The sequence below is a fragment of the Blastomyces dermatitidis genome (genome assembly GCF_000003525.1).
Source record: "Blastomyces dermatitidis ER-3 genomic scaffold supercont1.2, whole genome shotgun sequence".
NCBI classification, from domain to species: domain Eukaryota; kingdom Fungi; phylum Ascomycota; class Eurotiomycetes; order Onygenales; family Ajellomycetaceae; genus Blastomyces; species Blastomyces dermatitidis.
In genome coordinates this window covers 7,149,380-7,165,344 of record NW_025544775.1, presented here as the reverse complement: position 1 = coordinate 7,165,344, position 15,965 = coordinate 7,149,380, and the positions used below count along the sequence as shown (strand labels likewise).

The following is a 15,965-nucleotide window of genomic DNA, read 5'->3' as shown; positions in this document are numbered from 1 at the left end:
TTTCTCTCCCTCTGCATCATCGTCAGTCTACCAATCGTCCTCTGTGCCTTAGACTTCCAGCTCTCCCTCTACCTCCCTCTCCCCTCTGCCATCGACGCGGTCCTGATCCGTTGTCTACTTCAATTCCCGCCCTACTTTGTAAGTATAGCTTTCCGTGCCCGCAACAGACAAGTGCTGTTCAGAAATTCAAAGCGGACGGGTTACTTCTCTTTAGATCCTCCTAACATCATATCCTCCTGTAAGCACTGATTCAAGGAGCTCCCTTCTTTGCCAGTCAAGGATAATGGGATCTTGGAAACATCGACTGGCGCAGACCCGGAATACCCGCATATTGTTTCTTTGAGTTGCCCACGGCCGCTGAGATAGAGAGTGCTAATATATCCGAACTATCTACCCTCGTAGGGATCCATCATTTAACCAGCTCACGCAAAGAGCGGAATATATAACACATAACCAGCCACAATGCCTACTCTCAGTTTAATGACCCGCGATGAGGCTGTTCATCGGCTCGCCAAAAGAAACAACTGGGCTGCCGAAAACGCCGGTGTCATGTTGGTTTTCTGCATTCTATTCGTCATCGCCGTTGGTCTGATAATTCTCGCCGTCTACCGATGGAATCTGCGGCGCAAGGCTGCACGTGGGGGTCATTAAATCGAGTTTTATCGGGGTAGGTGAAGAGCCGTTGCTGGCGCGGTGTGAGGATGTTAGTTGGTCGTGGATTCAACGTGAGTGGAACGAGGTGTACATGGGAGCTGGTTGGGATGCGGAGCTGGAATTTGTACGTGGCCGGTTGCCTCCCTTAAAAAAAATAGAAAAAAAAAAATCCGAAGACGAACAACATATCCCCCTTTTTCGCCAATCCCAATCCCAGATGCCACCTTGGGAACATATTGGGCAGTGAGCAGCTCCAGTTGCGGTTTCTATCTAAGGGGGCCAATCTGTAATTCGAACCCTCGCAATCCATATTCCAGTCCGCGGAGCTATGGCAACATTGGTCTTTATGGGTCGGATTGGAAAAGACAAAATCCCTGCTATGGCTGGCATGGTTGCGATTGCGGGGCGCGCACAAGCTGCTTATTCCTATCAACGTTTTTTAGATTTTCTTGACATTTGCTCTTTCCTTATCCTTCCCCCTTTTCCTCCCCCATATTTTTTTATTTATTTAAACCACCATCCCCTTGTGACGTTTTTCTTATTGGTTCTATGTTTGTAACGCGTTCCTTTTTAGTTATTGGAGAAATCACGGATCGCGGTACGAATTGGGTTGTTCTCTTGGTTAAATAGTACATATATATTTTTTGTCTGCTTGTCATCAGACTACAACCCCCTTTCTTGTTCTGACAATTAATCTTGTATAGTGTCCATTTCAATAATCATTATCCTCTTTCTTCCCAATTTTCTAGATCTTTCGTTTTCATTTGCAACAACGCATCTAAGACTTCTCCTTTCCACCCGAACAATACGCTTTTGACGCACCCTATCACGACGGCTGCGGCCTCCCAAACGTTTCTTCTGCTTGTGTCGGGAATTCACCGATGCTCGCCATACCGAAGACAATTCCAGACCAAAAATATTCAAAATTAAGATCTGATTTGCACCCTCTCCCCATACAGTCTGAATGTGTTAGAGTTAACAATTAGATTGCAGAGCGTTGAATTGCCGAGGAATATTGTGTTGCTAACTTGCGTTGACTTACGGTTCAGATACCACCCGTTGGGTCGCGGGATATGTTACAAGAATCAAAGAAAGAATTTTTCTATCTATCGCAAGAAAAACATGGGGGGTTATTTGGGCTATGGATCAAACACTCCATGCTTTCGGTTTCAGTTGATAGAAATAAACGCCCGAATTGCTGTCGCCCGTGGATCATGGGCGGGGGGGGGGGGGGAGAGATAGGTTAGATGAACCGTAAGTTATGTTCTGTATCTGGGTTTTGAATACTGCTGGTTATTTCCGAGTCGCAGACTGATTTCTGAGAAGTATTATTGTATGGGTTGGGTTGGTGCGACACAGGTAAGCAACGTTGCCAGGCTAAATAAAAGAAAGGAAACTAACTACTCAATCCCGGAGTGATAGATACCACATCCAATGTTTCGTGGAAATTTCCATTTCTAAGGAAGTACAAGTTGCCGCAATAGGATCTTCCAGTTTCTTCCACGACTTTATTTTGCCTTGTTTTCTCCTTACTACTTTTCTTCCCGTTTTTTTAGTATGTTTCAATGTCGTGTGGGCCAACACAAAGCCGTCCAATCGCCCGTTCACCAGAACAATGCTTTAAAGTGCAGAAGTTTTCGGCAAGACGAAGTCATGACAGGCTCCTCGTTCCTCCTAAAAAGTCGATGAGTGACCTCGTCACTCATTGCAAACCTTTAGACGATTTTCAGGTTGCCTTGACTTTTCTTTGACTTTTCTTGGTCTTTTGCAAGGCGTTTCAGCATGCACTTCCATTACATGATATGCGCGGCATTACCCAATTTCAACTCCCACCCCACGCTTACACCCGTTCCCTTCAAGTGATGATGTCGATGTCGTGGTATATATTTCGACTTCTTCCCGCGCCTTGTGTTCGTACCACTACTCTGCTAGACCTTGTCCAGGTGGTCCGGAAACGAGGAGCAAAGTTGCGGGCAACCGTACATTGATCTTCGCGGATTAAACCACCCTTGCCTGCTTTCTCAGATGACTATCCAGGCCCTCTGTTTTCCCTTTCCGCCACAGTGCTAATACAAACCATACCCTACGGATAATGGAACCAAATACATATCCTGCCCTACCTTGCGGAATGGTTTATATACCCTGCGACCCGGGGGCCAACTTTGAGATCAGGGATAGATAACTATATATGACATTCATCTCCCGCATGCCATATTGTTAACAGTCTTATGTGCCTCACTCGCTTCTTTCTTCTACTATATTTGTATTCATTCTTTGCTTCTGCTTCCAATCAAAAGATCTTCAGTTCACCATCTCGGGTACGATTATCTAGTCCGCTATTTCAGTTTGAAGTGTCTCTGGAAGCCGCCAGCGCGAGTGAGTTCGCTCCATCCTCGGTGGGGTAGTTAAGGTCTCCATCGAGCTTTATAGTGACGAAGTATCTTACCTCCAGGATCACAAGCAAGTCGCTAGGGCTCTACTCGCATCGATCCCGCTACCTGTTCTCCTCCTCGCCGACTTGATTTATATTTCGGCAAGCCTAACGAATTTATTTGCATCACAACAGCCAAATAACGGCCCACCAAACTGCCCTTTGATGACGTACTTGCTTCACAATATGGATCTATGGCAACAGACGAATATGCCATGTCGTGCATGGTGCACATCGTGTGAATGCAGCTATACCTCCCAACTCACCTGTCCTGTGGGTCAGCTCTACATGCCAGACAATTACCCGCACACGCTTACCACCTTTTCCGATGCATCCAATTCTCAATATAGTATCGATAAGCAAGCTACGCCTCATGTACATGTGCAACAAGACGAGGGGCCCGAACCTCCAGAAATATTTCAGTTGCCAGAAGATGCTTTTTTGGGTGCGAGCCCACATGACATTGCTTATGGAAGTAGCTCAGCAGCTTCCAAGAATTTCAGTCAGGATATAGACATCGACCGTCTAGCATGTGATAAGAGCGTTAAATATCTTGGAGTCAAGAGTGGAGGCGAGCCTCTACCAGCGGTATCAAATTGCCCACCGCCCAAAGCCTTCCAAAAGCAAGCGCAATGCGATTTCACTCAAACAAACATCCCAACAGAGTTTCATGCCCTACCTCAGACATACTCTCCTCAGCTCAGTACACAACAATATACCGCCCCTCCGAACCAGGCAGGCATAGGCATAGCTACAGATGAAGGCGGCCTTCGGGAAAACTGGGAAGAGTTCGACCACGCGTTTTTAGCAGCGAATTGGGGGCATGGAAGCGCCCAAGTCGCCCAGGAGGCCTATTCACTTTCCGAACCGGATAACGGCTTGATGATGTCTTTTCAACAAGACGACTACAATAACCTGATGCGCGCACCCCGTGCGAGCTACGCCTCTGAGATTCAACAATTGTATCGGGAAGGCGAGCCTTACCATTCAATATCATATACACAGACATCACGCAGCAGGTGACAGAGTATCCGAATCCAGCACCCTCCGACGAAACCGAAGGGACGGTGCGTGGCGACGTGCTCATGTCTAAACTTTGGAGAGTATGATGACGTGGACGTGGGCGGTGGTGAGGACAGTAAGGATGCTGGAGAAGAAAACGACAAGTATATTTGTGTTGGTTCAGATGCTGCTATTGCCACTTATATTACTCCTTATATTGATGATGATATGTCGATGATGCCAGTGGTGTCGATGATAAGGGCGCTGTTGTTGTTACTGCTGCTCCTGCTGGCTATGCAAAACAACGAAAATCCGGCAACGTAGTGCAAAACTTAACAACGAGTACTCCTTACTACTCATGGCGACGTGTTTAAGTAGCAGGTAGCAAGAATGAAAATTTCGCTGAATGGGCTGTATTGGATCGGATTGAACTGGATGCTGCTTCTTTTCTTCTTTTCGATTCCGCTTCGCTATATTGGATGGCTGGTTTACATTTTGTTGTTTGCTTGGCAGACGATATTCTCTTTCAGTTTTTGGAGTCTCGATTTCGATTTTGTCAGGGTTTGTTTTTCCATTAGGTGAGGCGTTTTGTTCTGTGTCCCTTTTGTCGGTGGTGATCTGCTTTTAGAAGAATATTTTTTTGGGTTTACTGCATAGAAAAATGGGGGAAGGAATGGTTGGCATGTGTCATTGATTTAAAGGTCCATCTGTCCTTAGTTCGCTGTTCCATATTTATATTTGTTTTTTGTTATTTCCCATTTCTTTTAGATACCTTTGGAGAATGATTTTTAGGGTTATTTCTTTGGAACCATCCCTTCTTTACGTCTTTCCCATCCCGTCATGCCATTAATCCGCTGGAGCTTTGGAAGTGTGCTGTCCTTTATGACGTGACAGGCTCGGGCGGCGCCTCACCCGACGTTTAGGTGGGGCAATGTCCGAATTTATATCGACAGTGGCGGAAGACGGCGGAAGATCAGCTAACTAGGTCCAACCATCGCTAACTATATTATTCGCTCTTTAATTCCGAACATGGCCCAGAGGGCTGGCCGGAGCCAACTTTCCAAGAGCCAACGTTGGAGCACCCAACCACCGTGCCGAGCCGAGTGTATGCCACCTTCCACGAGGCGGAGAGAAAATTTCAAGACAGATATCTATCTCAGAGATGATGGAGTGCCCATAAAAAGGATGCGAAGGACTCGCAACCAATCTTTCACTACCTTAACTATGTCTCTAGCAGAACCGAGCCCCAAGGTGTCCAGTGGGGCGAATGTTCCAGCTTTTTATAGGCACTTTCTCTGGCTCAGTGCTCCCAGTTATCGATATATTTCTGGAATCCCACTTAGGAACCCTGGCGTGTGCCTCGGGCAGCTGGATGGACAGTGCTGGAGCCGCCCGCCCGTCTGACAAAAGGCGAAGTTGTTTCAATTTTTTTTCCTGGTGTGTGGGAGACAGAGCAGGTTTTGCGCCCTGCGCACTTTGTCCTTCATTTAGTTAATTATCGTTGCTCCCAGTTCTCACGCAGAGTGTGCCATTTGTCAAGAAGCGTAAGCAGGGAGTTTAACGAGCCATACTCACACACTGCCTCCTATAATTCATATTTGCCAGCTTCAGTTTGAATTTCATATCGTTTTTCAAACGTACACCCACTAAACGTAGAAAGCCCCTAATTCTACCATTCCAACATCCCACGGACGGTGGCGCCAGGCGATAACCATGTCCTCAATTAGAGACTGCACGCTAGAGACCTGCCCAATCGAAGCAAGCATATTCAAATACCGTCCCTCCCTACCCGCCAACGCAGCCTTCCTCAGCCTCTTCGGACTATCCGGCCTAATTCACCTCCTCCAGCTCCTCGTCTTGCGAAGCAATTATGCCTTCTCAATCCCAATCTTGCTCGGCTGCATAGGGGAGATAATCGGCTACGTTGGCCGTCTCATCCTATACAACAACCCCTTCAGCATCGACGGGTTCCTGATCCAAATATGCGCGCTGACGATCTCGCCCGCGTTCTTCACTGCCGCGATCTATTTCTGCATTGCGGATATCGTCCGGCTTTTTGGGTGTGAGGGGACGTCGCGGCTGAAACCGAAGCAGTATGCGTGGATATTCATCCCATGCGATATTATCAGTCTTGTGTTGCAAGGGTTGGGCGGCGGGGTTGCGAGCGTGGCGACGCGGAGGCACGAGGATGGGACTACGGGGGTAAATATCATGATTGCCGGGTTGGCATTTCAGGTGTTTAGTCTATTGATATTCATCTTGTTACTAGCAGAGTTCTTTGTTAGGGTTTACCGACGGGGGTATCTATGGAGGGAGGTTAATGGTTATGAAATCAAGGCTGGGAGTGGTGCTGATGGCATTGGTCGTACGGTTCTTGGGCGGTTATATATATTTTTCTCCACGTTTTCACTCGCTATTTTGTGCATCTTTATAAGATGTGCATACCGGGTGGCGGAGTTGAGTCATGGGTTTGGTGGGAAGTTAATCAGGGAGGAGGCTCAGTTTATTGGGCTTGAAGGAGTGTAAGTTCCCCCCCCCCCAATCCCTTCAACTGCCGTGAACCTTGTATCGGCGCTGGATGTGAGGTTCATCTTGTTTTCTGACATTTTGTATGCCAACAGGATGATCGTAGTGGCTGTATTCGCTCTCAACCTTGGCCACCCAAGGATGCTGACTTTATAAATAATACAATTGTGAATATTATACCACCTACTTTAACTCTACCCAACAAATCTTTGTCATTGCTTTTGGCTGAAGAAGTCATGTTAACAAGGTACCTCAATGGGCCAGAATATAAACTTTTGTCACTGCCCGCGAAGAGTAACTGATATTGTTCGTGTTGGGATTGTTGCCATAAAATCATGCCCCTTTTACCATTGACAATGGATTCCCACCACTGTCAACTAGGCATTGTCGCTTCCGTGCTCCTTTGCCAGTGAGATACTCCCGAGGTCAGCTCCACAATCGTCCTCACTGCGGCTTGACTGCGTGAATTTACGGCCCTGGTCATTATCTGCAATTCTGACCGCACCTCATAGCTGGCCGTTCAATTTGCATGACGGCTCCAGAAGGAGAGCAAGGGAACAATGAGCCGTCATAATGTGTACAGGCGGGTGTACAGTCGGTCGGCGCGGGAATGGTAATAATTAATTAGAGGAATTCTAATTCGCTGGCCATTTATATGATTAATTTAGCCGGCGAACATAGCATGCTCATGCCCAGGAAGAAGACAACTATCCTCTAGTAATATATGGGTTGCTCTTATTGACACCCGCTCAACACTTCGCGGCATCAAGAACCGTTGCGCATCCCGGTAGTATGACAGTAAAGCTCGCGAACTGACTTGGCTTAATGAAAGATACAGAATTCGGTAGGGAGAGAAGCGAAGGGAATGGATGACCATATCAGAGAACTGGAAAAGCGCAAGACGCATCTGGGCCATTATTTCCCCGGCTCTTCTTCAGCATTCCTCATCTTTGCTAAGGGCGAACAACACGGAATAGCGCCTTTCCAGGAGGCCAATGCAAAAAATCGAAGAAGAAAATAAAGAGCGCAAGAGTGGCAGCTCCTGCGCGACAGCGAGGCTAAAGCACGTTTTGGCTGAACATAACGTGGGAGTTAACTTAACGCACTGGACACGTGGAAACCGACTGCCAGGTTAACAAATGATTCCAGGAATAGCCATCCTAAGCGGTGTTATAATCTAGATAGTTCATATAAAAGGAGGAAAACAAAGGCTTAGCCCAGTCAATGTACACACACAGGGACAAACGGAAGAGGAAACGCAACAACATACAGTCCGATGATGTTAACTACGCATTGCGCTATGAGGGCTAGCCTCCGGGCTTTACTCCGCGTTCGACTCCGCGTTCAGCCTTGAGCCGATGTGAGTGTATGCGAACATTTAGTGCTGACACAAAACTCTGCTGAAATCTCACCCTGTCCTGTCTGTCCTGGCCGTATCAGTGGTTTCCCGTGTGTTCATAGATTTGATTTTCGACCAAACCATGAAACCAGCCGAACAAAAATTCCGAGGCGATAAAGAGCTAAGGGCGAATGTGGCGTAAAAGTCTATATTTCTCGAAGTCCTCCAAGGTTCCTCTGGCACTTTTCGTATTATTTGGTGGCTTCTTCCTCCAGTTTCAACAGGCTAGTTAGTGGGTTGGCCTTAAACACGTTGAAAGTTCCGCCCTTGCCGAACAAACATTCTCGAACATCCAGAAGCCACCCACCCGGGATGACAAAAGAACCCAGTCCTGTGGCACTGAAGGCGCAAAGTCAATTTTTCACCAATATGCGGGGGTGGGGGACATTTGTGAGAGCATGAAAAATGATGTTGGACGCTAGCTATTATTATTCGATCAACAGTCAGCTTTCAGAATTATTGTTGATCCTTCAAAGACCTAATAACATTCATCAGAGCTTAGAGCTTACGCTGTAGAGGCAAGAAAAGGGCGAGGTCCCAAGATCCATCTAAGTATTGGTAGAGACGGCCAATCAAACATAATGCTAAATCGAAATCTGAGAACAGGAAAACGGAGAGATAAGAGGCCAAATGGCGGTGGGGGTTGTAAAGGCCGTTCGTTCGGTCAACTTTCAAGGCTTATTTTCCCCTTTTTCTGTCCCGCGGCGTCAGGAATCGCAACTTAAAAGCTCTCGGGCTGAAATCGTCAAGTAGTTGGGGAAGAAGAGGGGGGGAAGAAGAGTCGGCGATGGTTATCAGTATCGCATTTTTTTTTTCTGGATTTCTCAGGTAAGTTAGGTGATAGCTAAGCAATATGAATAGTCATGCATATATATATATATCACCATTTTGCGACACCCTATGTGCGTGTAGTCCCCGTGCTGTATGTGTACAATAATATGGACATTGTTCATACATGTACTGTACATACATACATCTACGCCGGCGATCCGCGACAAGGCAAGGAAATGGCGGAGATGAGCAAAACAGTTTTTGTTTGATAACTTCTTTTTTCCCCCTTTTTCGAGGATGTAGTTAACTTAGCTATGTATGTCCGTTTGTTTGGACATGTTGTGTCCATAGTCCTAAACTCAGACCACCGGTTTTTGTGTCCCTTTTGGAAAATAATTGCAAGCGCTCAAATTTTTACCGGTGCCATCATTGCTCCATTTTTTTTCTTTTTCTTTTTCTTTTTCTTTTTCTTTTTTTATTTCTTCTCTCAAGTATACAGACAACCTCGAAGATACCTCTGTCTGAAACCGGCAGCAGGGAAAATGAAGTAGTGGAACATAAAGCAAAGGAAATGAGTTGATACATGCTATTATCTAGATTTAATTGCCTTATCTAACAAGTTAACCAGTGTGACTCGGGCAGGCTTATGTGCTATGCTCCTCCCTGACTGTTGCTGCATGACAGCGACAGCAATGAGAGGAGCAGAGGGCAAGACGGTAGATACATAAAAGTACATGTAAGAAATTGTCTGGCGCAACGTCAGGAGTATTTTTAAATGATATAGGACGGATGGAATGGTAGTCCCTACTCCACGAAATGTAAAGCTTTCTTTCGAATGCAAAGACGGCGGGTATGGCGGGAGTAAGCGCAGCATAATTTTCGCTTTTCGTGGTAGAATTTGTATAGGTCGTTCCTTTTTTGTTTTCTTTTTCCCTTTCCGTAGATTAACTGCCCTTTCACCGAGAGAGCGGCGACAAGGTTGGGCGACCGAATAAGGAATAGAACCGACAGGTTGCATGGTACCACCTTATGGCATGTTTCCGTGCAGGTTATAACGGGGAACGGAGATCTCGTCTCACATAAAGGAAATAAATGTTGTACGGTAACGGAGAGGTAGGGAATATGTCGGGATCAAGGAAAGGGATCAGGGCTCCCTTTCAATCGCTGGAGTATACAGAGAGCCTTGCACGGTAAATAAAAATATTAAAAACGGTGAAATTAAAAGACTGTAGGGCTATGATCTGAGGACAGGAAGGCGTTAAAAAGGGAAATCACCAAGTCGTCTATGGAAAATAACTAGAAGGAAAAGGAAAAAGGAAAACTCTAGCCCAAAACTCCAACGCCCAAATATCAAAGTATCATTCCTCTAATCGTCTGTGCCAGGTACGTGGCGGTGGAGGCATCCGCGTTTCGTTCACAGAGCTATCAGGCGAGGTGCTGTTATCTTCCGCCAGTTCGGTCGTGATCTCAATTGTCGTTTTCTGGTAGACTTTACCAAGTTCGCTGAGCTCTAGAGGTTGCACAATGCTATCCGTCGACCCGTCACGATCTCCACGAGTGTCCCTTTCCGTCACCTGCCGCCGGTGAAGAATGCCGTTGTCTAAGCGCGACTGTTTATGGTCCGCCGTGACGGTTGTGATGTGACTATGCCCGATACGCTGAGAAGGGTAGAAGCGGTCAACGTTGCTAGGTTCAGAGTCCATAAGGAGCGCCCGTCGGGTCAGGGTGTACATGATCACATCCACGAATCCGGAGCTGGCAATAACTGCACCAGCAGTGCAGAAGTAAGTGACACTTAATTTGCCTCCTCTGGCGGTCGCCATGCGGCCAGCTGCAAGTGGCAGCGATAAGATAAGGTATGCAATCGGATACAGGACCATGTATCCAATTACTCTTCTAAGGCGGCGGAGATGTTCTTTTTGCCCTCTTCCTAGAAGGGCGGATTGTGCAACTTGGTGGCGGAGGTGGAAAAACAGGATCATATACAGCACGACGGATCCGAACTCTGCAACAAAAATCCACACGTAATGTGTCCACAGTCTGTCTGCGTCGTACACTTCATCGATCCAACACTAGAGTAGAAAAAAGGAGAAAAAAGAAATTTGATATGTTAGCCATTGTAAATGTCTGGACAGGAAATTTGATTTTTACACACCCATGCGCCAGATGGAACGTAAGTTTCCCTCCCATATCGCAATGTAGGAATGAGTGTTAAAAGCACAGCAAAGGCCCAGACAAAACACACGCAAACTATGAACCAACGATGAGAGAGTTTCCTCCCCATCAGCACCATTGCGAAGGTATGGACAGCAATTGCCAGAACGAACAGCCCGCTGGACGGATCACCGATCTGTAGTAACCACCCTTGAGTGAAGCATATGTGTGAGTCGGCAGATATTCGGTTCGTGATAGCCCAATGTAATGCCAGCAGAAATCCGACAGCTTGTTGAAAATCCGCTAACAGCAAATTGTAAATCAGGATAATGTATTGATTATAGCCAATATATGTCGAATAGTATTTTCGCCAGTAGACTAAGCGGTAAGTGAACACGATGAATAGGACTCCCGTAGAAACAGTCGAGATCAGGGAGGTAACGCCAACACCTATGAGACCTCTTCGGTGGTCTGCCGGTAAAGGATCAATTGTGAATGGAGTGACTCTTCGTGGTGCCAGCGATCTCGTCTCGTGGTGACTGGAACCCGCGGGACCGTATGCTGCCCATAGCATAACGGCTAGATTCATGTTGGCTTCTAGTATAGTATGTATGGACTGGGTCCTCTTGTAGCCGTGTAGCCGTGGGGTTTGCTCTTCTTACTCCCTTCACATCCGTGCTTATGGATGCGTTTGAAGAGAGGAGGATCTCAGAAGGGATCTAAATGATATAAGACGATAAGGTCGGCATCTGCTTGAGGACAAAGTTTCAATAATAGTGACAATGGTATGAACATAAGCCAGCTGGGGGTGTCAGCAACAGCTTAAAGTTATGGAGTGATGATATTCAGAAAAATCTGGGGAATCGGTTCATTTTGTTCAATTCCAACTCCCTCCCGGGGATGGGGCCACAAAGTCAAGAGGGGGGGGGGGGGGTGGAGAATGGCTGAACAGGGATTTGCGAACTAAATAAGCTCATTTTGTACCAGATATTCCAGTTGACAAACATTTTTGCTCCTGGTTAATTCTCCGGTAAGCGTCTGGCCAAGGGTGGATGACAGGACCGTCCCTTGCGTGGAAGCTGTGACACCCTGTCTCTTACTAGTGCAGAGTTTGGTGGGTTTGCGGGTGCTTTTTTGCAGGGGCATGAAAAGATAACTAGCTAGCGCTCGGCGACGCTGGAGACATATGTTTTCTGTCCAAGATCCAGAACATCGCGTTTGCTTATGATCCCCAGCTGAATTGCAAGAGAGGCGAAAAAATCCCAGGCTACCCGTACCACTACGTTCTCTCGTTTTCTCAGAATCCAATGAGACATCGGGTTGTCCATTGTTACCCAGTGCTCCGTCTTCTGCTGCTGGAATTGCGAATCAAAGGCCCAAAGGACAAAAATTTTGGGGTTCAGGACGGACCCCAGTTCTGAGGTTCCCGGGAACAGACCGATATGTGGAGGTCTGAAGTTGCCAGGCCACTTTCCGGCGGGAATTCTACGGAAGCCTGAGGTCAGCTTGAGTATCATTCTCCTCATGTCATGTCCCATTACCGCGGATTCCCTGGACAGCCGAGCGCGTAGGTAAAAAAACACATGGTGGGACACCCTCTTGTTCCACAAGAATCATACCACAGCTTATTTAGCATACTTGGTCAAAAGGCGGTAGTGCCTGGTAAGTAGGGCTTCAGGCAATGCTTTCTGCGTTTCTGTTTTTTTTTACTAGTATTGATTGAACCAACAAACCTCCAATTATTATTATTGTTAATAGGAATAGCGGAATGGAGAATTATTCAAATTAAAGACGCCCGTGACGAGCGAGACCAGGAGGTGACACACCAGTGCACGAACCCGAAATGACCCATACCGCCTGAATCTAACGGTGAGAAGGAAACATAGCGTAAGGTCCGTGGAAACGAGAATGAGCAACAACTAGAATTTGTAAAATTCAAATGGGCGTTGTGTTAGTTGGTACTTGCGTGGTGATAGTTAGTTATTGTCCCTAGATGCTTATCGACTCGGCCAAATTCACGATTCAGCGAAAGTGGCCATTTGACGTGGCCATTTGACCTGACCCACCTTGGGGCAAATATGTTTTGTGAGGTGCGGTGCACGAATTGCAAGTATTCAACTATTTTCACATTTTCGCATCACTGATATCACACCGTTCGCTGATGAAATCGGTGTCGGCGATATAGTTACCAATTCTTTTCATCGGCATCCCTTATCATCGGAATGTCACGATCTGCTCTCAGATCTGAGTTGTGTGGTTGTGGAGAAAAACACAGTATACCACATGTTGGTTTCCACGGACTCAAAAAAAGTATATGCTGTATGTTTTCGTACAGGATGGGGATGGGATGGGGATGGGAATGGATGGGATGGCTCTGACTGACCATCACCATCATCCAACCAAACCAGGAAAAAAAAAAAAATCACCTGACGGCCTAACCCTAGGTACCATCCTGATTTCTTCGACCATCCTATTATTTAATTATTGTACGGAGTACTGTACGGAGCACGGAGTACTTGGAATACACTCCTCGGGAATATTAAATGATCTGAAATTCATCATGCATGCAGGATGAAAACGAAACAGTGGCTAAGCATACGATACGGTCTCCAAACAGACAAGCGTCAACCTGGCTACAGAAATCGAAAGATATTTTTTTTAAATAATGTCGAGCTTCCACCAATAATCTCTATCCCTTGGTTGGCAGGGTTGTCCTTCGTGAAAGTACGCAGTAGGGCACCAATCGCTAAACACACCTAGTAACTATCGCATGGCGAACAGGGATTGTACGCCACCACCAAGCCTTCACCCAAGCAATGATGGTTCTCTCAGACAGCCAGCCAAATTCAAGAACGCGAGATCCACGTCTTATTAGATAGAGCTTGCCTACGCTGCGTAGTGCCCACTTGGAGTGGATAGTTACAATGTGGGGGTGGCATTTTGTTTCCATATCTTCAAGTGGGCTACTTTGTACTTGTCACTCAAGAGAGGGAAGAGAAATAATCAGATCTTTATTATTCTTGAGTAGTTACCGTGCTATTATTAACTATCAGTGTCTTGATACGGACCCAAATCTATCCAGAGGTTGCTTTCAAAAAGCGCAAGCACTACTCCGTACTGTACTGCATAGTTAGTTGGGACGACCCCCGGGAAAGACCTTGATCTGGATCGGCGAATGTCAGCCCATACCTAGCGTAACTAGCGTTAACTAGTTAGATCAAACTTTATATTTTGAGAGAATGCGTTTGGGATCGCAAAAGCCCGATCGAAGGAGTTCCCCTGTCACAACTCTCTCTGGGGGGCAAGATAGCAGGATGGATATGATATGGATGCTACTGTCACAAAGCCCCGCCAATAAGCAAGCACTAAAAAAGCTAGTGTATCCTACCCCCGTATTCGACAAAGTTCCCCCAGCCCAATGACCCTTGTCACCCTCGGCATAATATCGGTTTCGTCAGTATGCGATGCGGCAACACCAAGTTGTTTTTTTCGAACGTGATCCGCGAAATACTGTACCTACTTCATGAAGTGGTGTTTGGTAGTGTGATTATCGTGAACTGGCACGCTTAATTGATAGCTTTGTTTGTTTCGAAGCATGATAATATCATCTCCCGAGTCACCGTGAAAGATCAAGCTGTAGCTGGTTGTGAATAGTTATCCAATATCCGGGGAAAGGGGGTTGCAGATTGTCTGCATGTTAGAACTACAGCCTGCTGATGAGTGACTGAACTTGCACCCAATACTCCGCGATAAGCGGAGTGAATTATCCGAGTATCAAAATCTGTTCCTTCAGCAAATAGACGGGCCGCTGTTATTCCATATCCTTTTGATCAACGGAGACATACGGAGGATCCTCTCTAAAGTTTTGATTAGCACTAAGAATTTATTAAGGTGTAGTTAACTAACTTTGTTACAGGCATAAAATAAAGTATTCCCATTCCCTCTCTTAACCAGAGTTCGAAGGGAGGTAGGTAACTTTAAATGTCTGTGGCACCTGAATAACCATAACCGGCTACAGCTTAACTAAAGCTAGCACAGTACGGAGTAGTTACTGTACTACAGCTTAAATTCTTAGCGCTAATCAAAACTTTTGATAGGCTCCTCCGTACTCCGTACATATTCCCATGTTCGGACACGCAGAAAAACCAGCAAGTGTCGTATGTGGCTGAATGACCCCGCAGTTTTCCCCAGAGACGAGATTGCATTGCTGTGCTAGCTAGTGCTGACATCAAAATGTTGGTTGTGGAAATGGCTAAACAGCTAAAAATTTCAATACAATCATCGCTTGAACAGTCGTCCAAGTAGAATTTTGGACAATGATATGATAGTAATGGAGAGGCAAGAAACTCCGCCACCAAATTCCAACGCTTTCACTTTCATCACATGAGAATGCATGAATTCTACGAGGCCTCTAGCAAGTCGAGACTTGTTCTTCTTCACCTTTGCACCCACATTGGTATGGTATGTGGTGAAAGTTTCCAGGCGTTCGCCACAGTGTGTCTACCCCACGGGCGTTCGCGTGTAAGTTACCAGAAGTGGTCCAGGGGCACAAAATTGACTCTGCTTACCCGACCCGCCCGGGGTGTGTGTCATAACCAACTTAAACCAAGGTCAGTGGTTCCACTTAATTAACAATTTGCCCTAAAACCAACATGTCGGGCTGCCAATTGGACAATATCGCCTGCAGTAAGGGTAGCTAAATGGGACAAGCCGAGGAGGCTGTAACCAGCTCCAAAATATACGAAGGAGCAGAGACCCACCCACGGGAGTTAACAGAGTATCCATGGATGCCATGGGGGTGAGTATCTCTGTCTTCCAGAGACATCAACCATTTATTATTATTATCATTATTACAAGCATCAAATGCTCGCTTACGCTCGCTTTTCTGCTTGCGCAGCCCCCTCTACCACTTCCACCCTCCCCCCCAACCACTCCCTACCCCCCCCTTTACCACCCCTTCCACCCCTTACCCTCTACCCCCTCTACCACCACCACCTCTACCACCCCTACCACCCCTACCACCCGAAT

The 15,965-nt window shown here is 46.6% G+C and overlaps 5 protein-coding genes across 5 annotated transcripts; 3 read left to right on the top strand and 2 right to left on the bottom strand.

Moving 5' to 3' along the window:
• Positions 1-462: 462 nt before the first annotated feature.
• BDCG_02341 (uncharacterized protein) lies at positions 463-651 on the top strand (the record flags this gene model as incomplete). Its single annotated transcript, XM_045417886.1, has 1 exon — positions 463-651. The coding sequence occupies one exon, from the start codon at positions 463-465 to the stop codon at positions 649-651; it is 189 nt and encodes a 62-aa protein (XP_045274596.1).
• A 2,620-nt stretch (positions 652-3,271) lies between these two features.
• Positions 3,272-4,108, top strand: BDCG_02340 (uncharacterized protein; the record flags this gene model as incomplete). Its single annotated transcript, XM_045417885.1, has 1 exon — positions 3,272-4,108. One exon carries the CDS (start codon positions 3,272-3,274, stop codon positions 4,106-4,108), a length of 837 nt encoding a protein of 278 aa, XP_045274595.1.
• Positions 4,109-5,023: 915 nt separating this feature from the next.
• On the top strand, positions 5,024-7,401 carry BDCG_02339 (parasitic phase-specific protein PSP-1). Its single transcript, XM_045417884.1, has 2 exons — positions 5,024-6,609; positions 6,709-7,401. Exons 1-2 carry the CDS (start codon positions 5,801-5,803, stop codon positions 6,767-6,769), a joined length of 870 nt encoding a protein of 289 aa, XP_045274594.1. The 5' UTR covers positions 5,024-5,800; the 3' UTR covers positions 6,770-7,401.
• A 2,740-nt stretch (positions 7,402-10,141) lies between these two features.
• Positions 10,142-11,526, bottom strand: BDCG_02338 (uncharacterized protein; the record flags this gene model as incomplete). Its single annotated transcript, XM_045417883.1, has 2 exons — positions 10,142-10,855; positions 10,939-11,526. 2 exons carry the CDS (start codon positions 11,524-11,526, stop codon positions 10,142-10,144), a joined length of 1,302 nt encoding a protein of 433 aa, XP_045274593.1.
• A 571-nt stretch (positions 11,527-12,097) lies between these two features.
• BDCG_02337 (uncharacterized protein) lies at positions 12,098-12,475 on the bottom strand (the record flags this gene model as incomplete). The annotated part of the gene is made up of 1 exon (XM_045417882.1): positions 12,098-12,475. One exon carries the CDS (start codon positions 12,473-12,475, stop codon positions 12,098-12,100), a length of 378 nt encoding a protein of 125 aa, XP_045274592.1.
• Between the last annotated feature and the right edge of the window lie 3,490 nt (positions 12,476-15,965).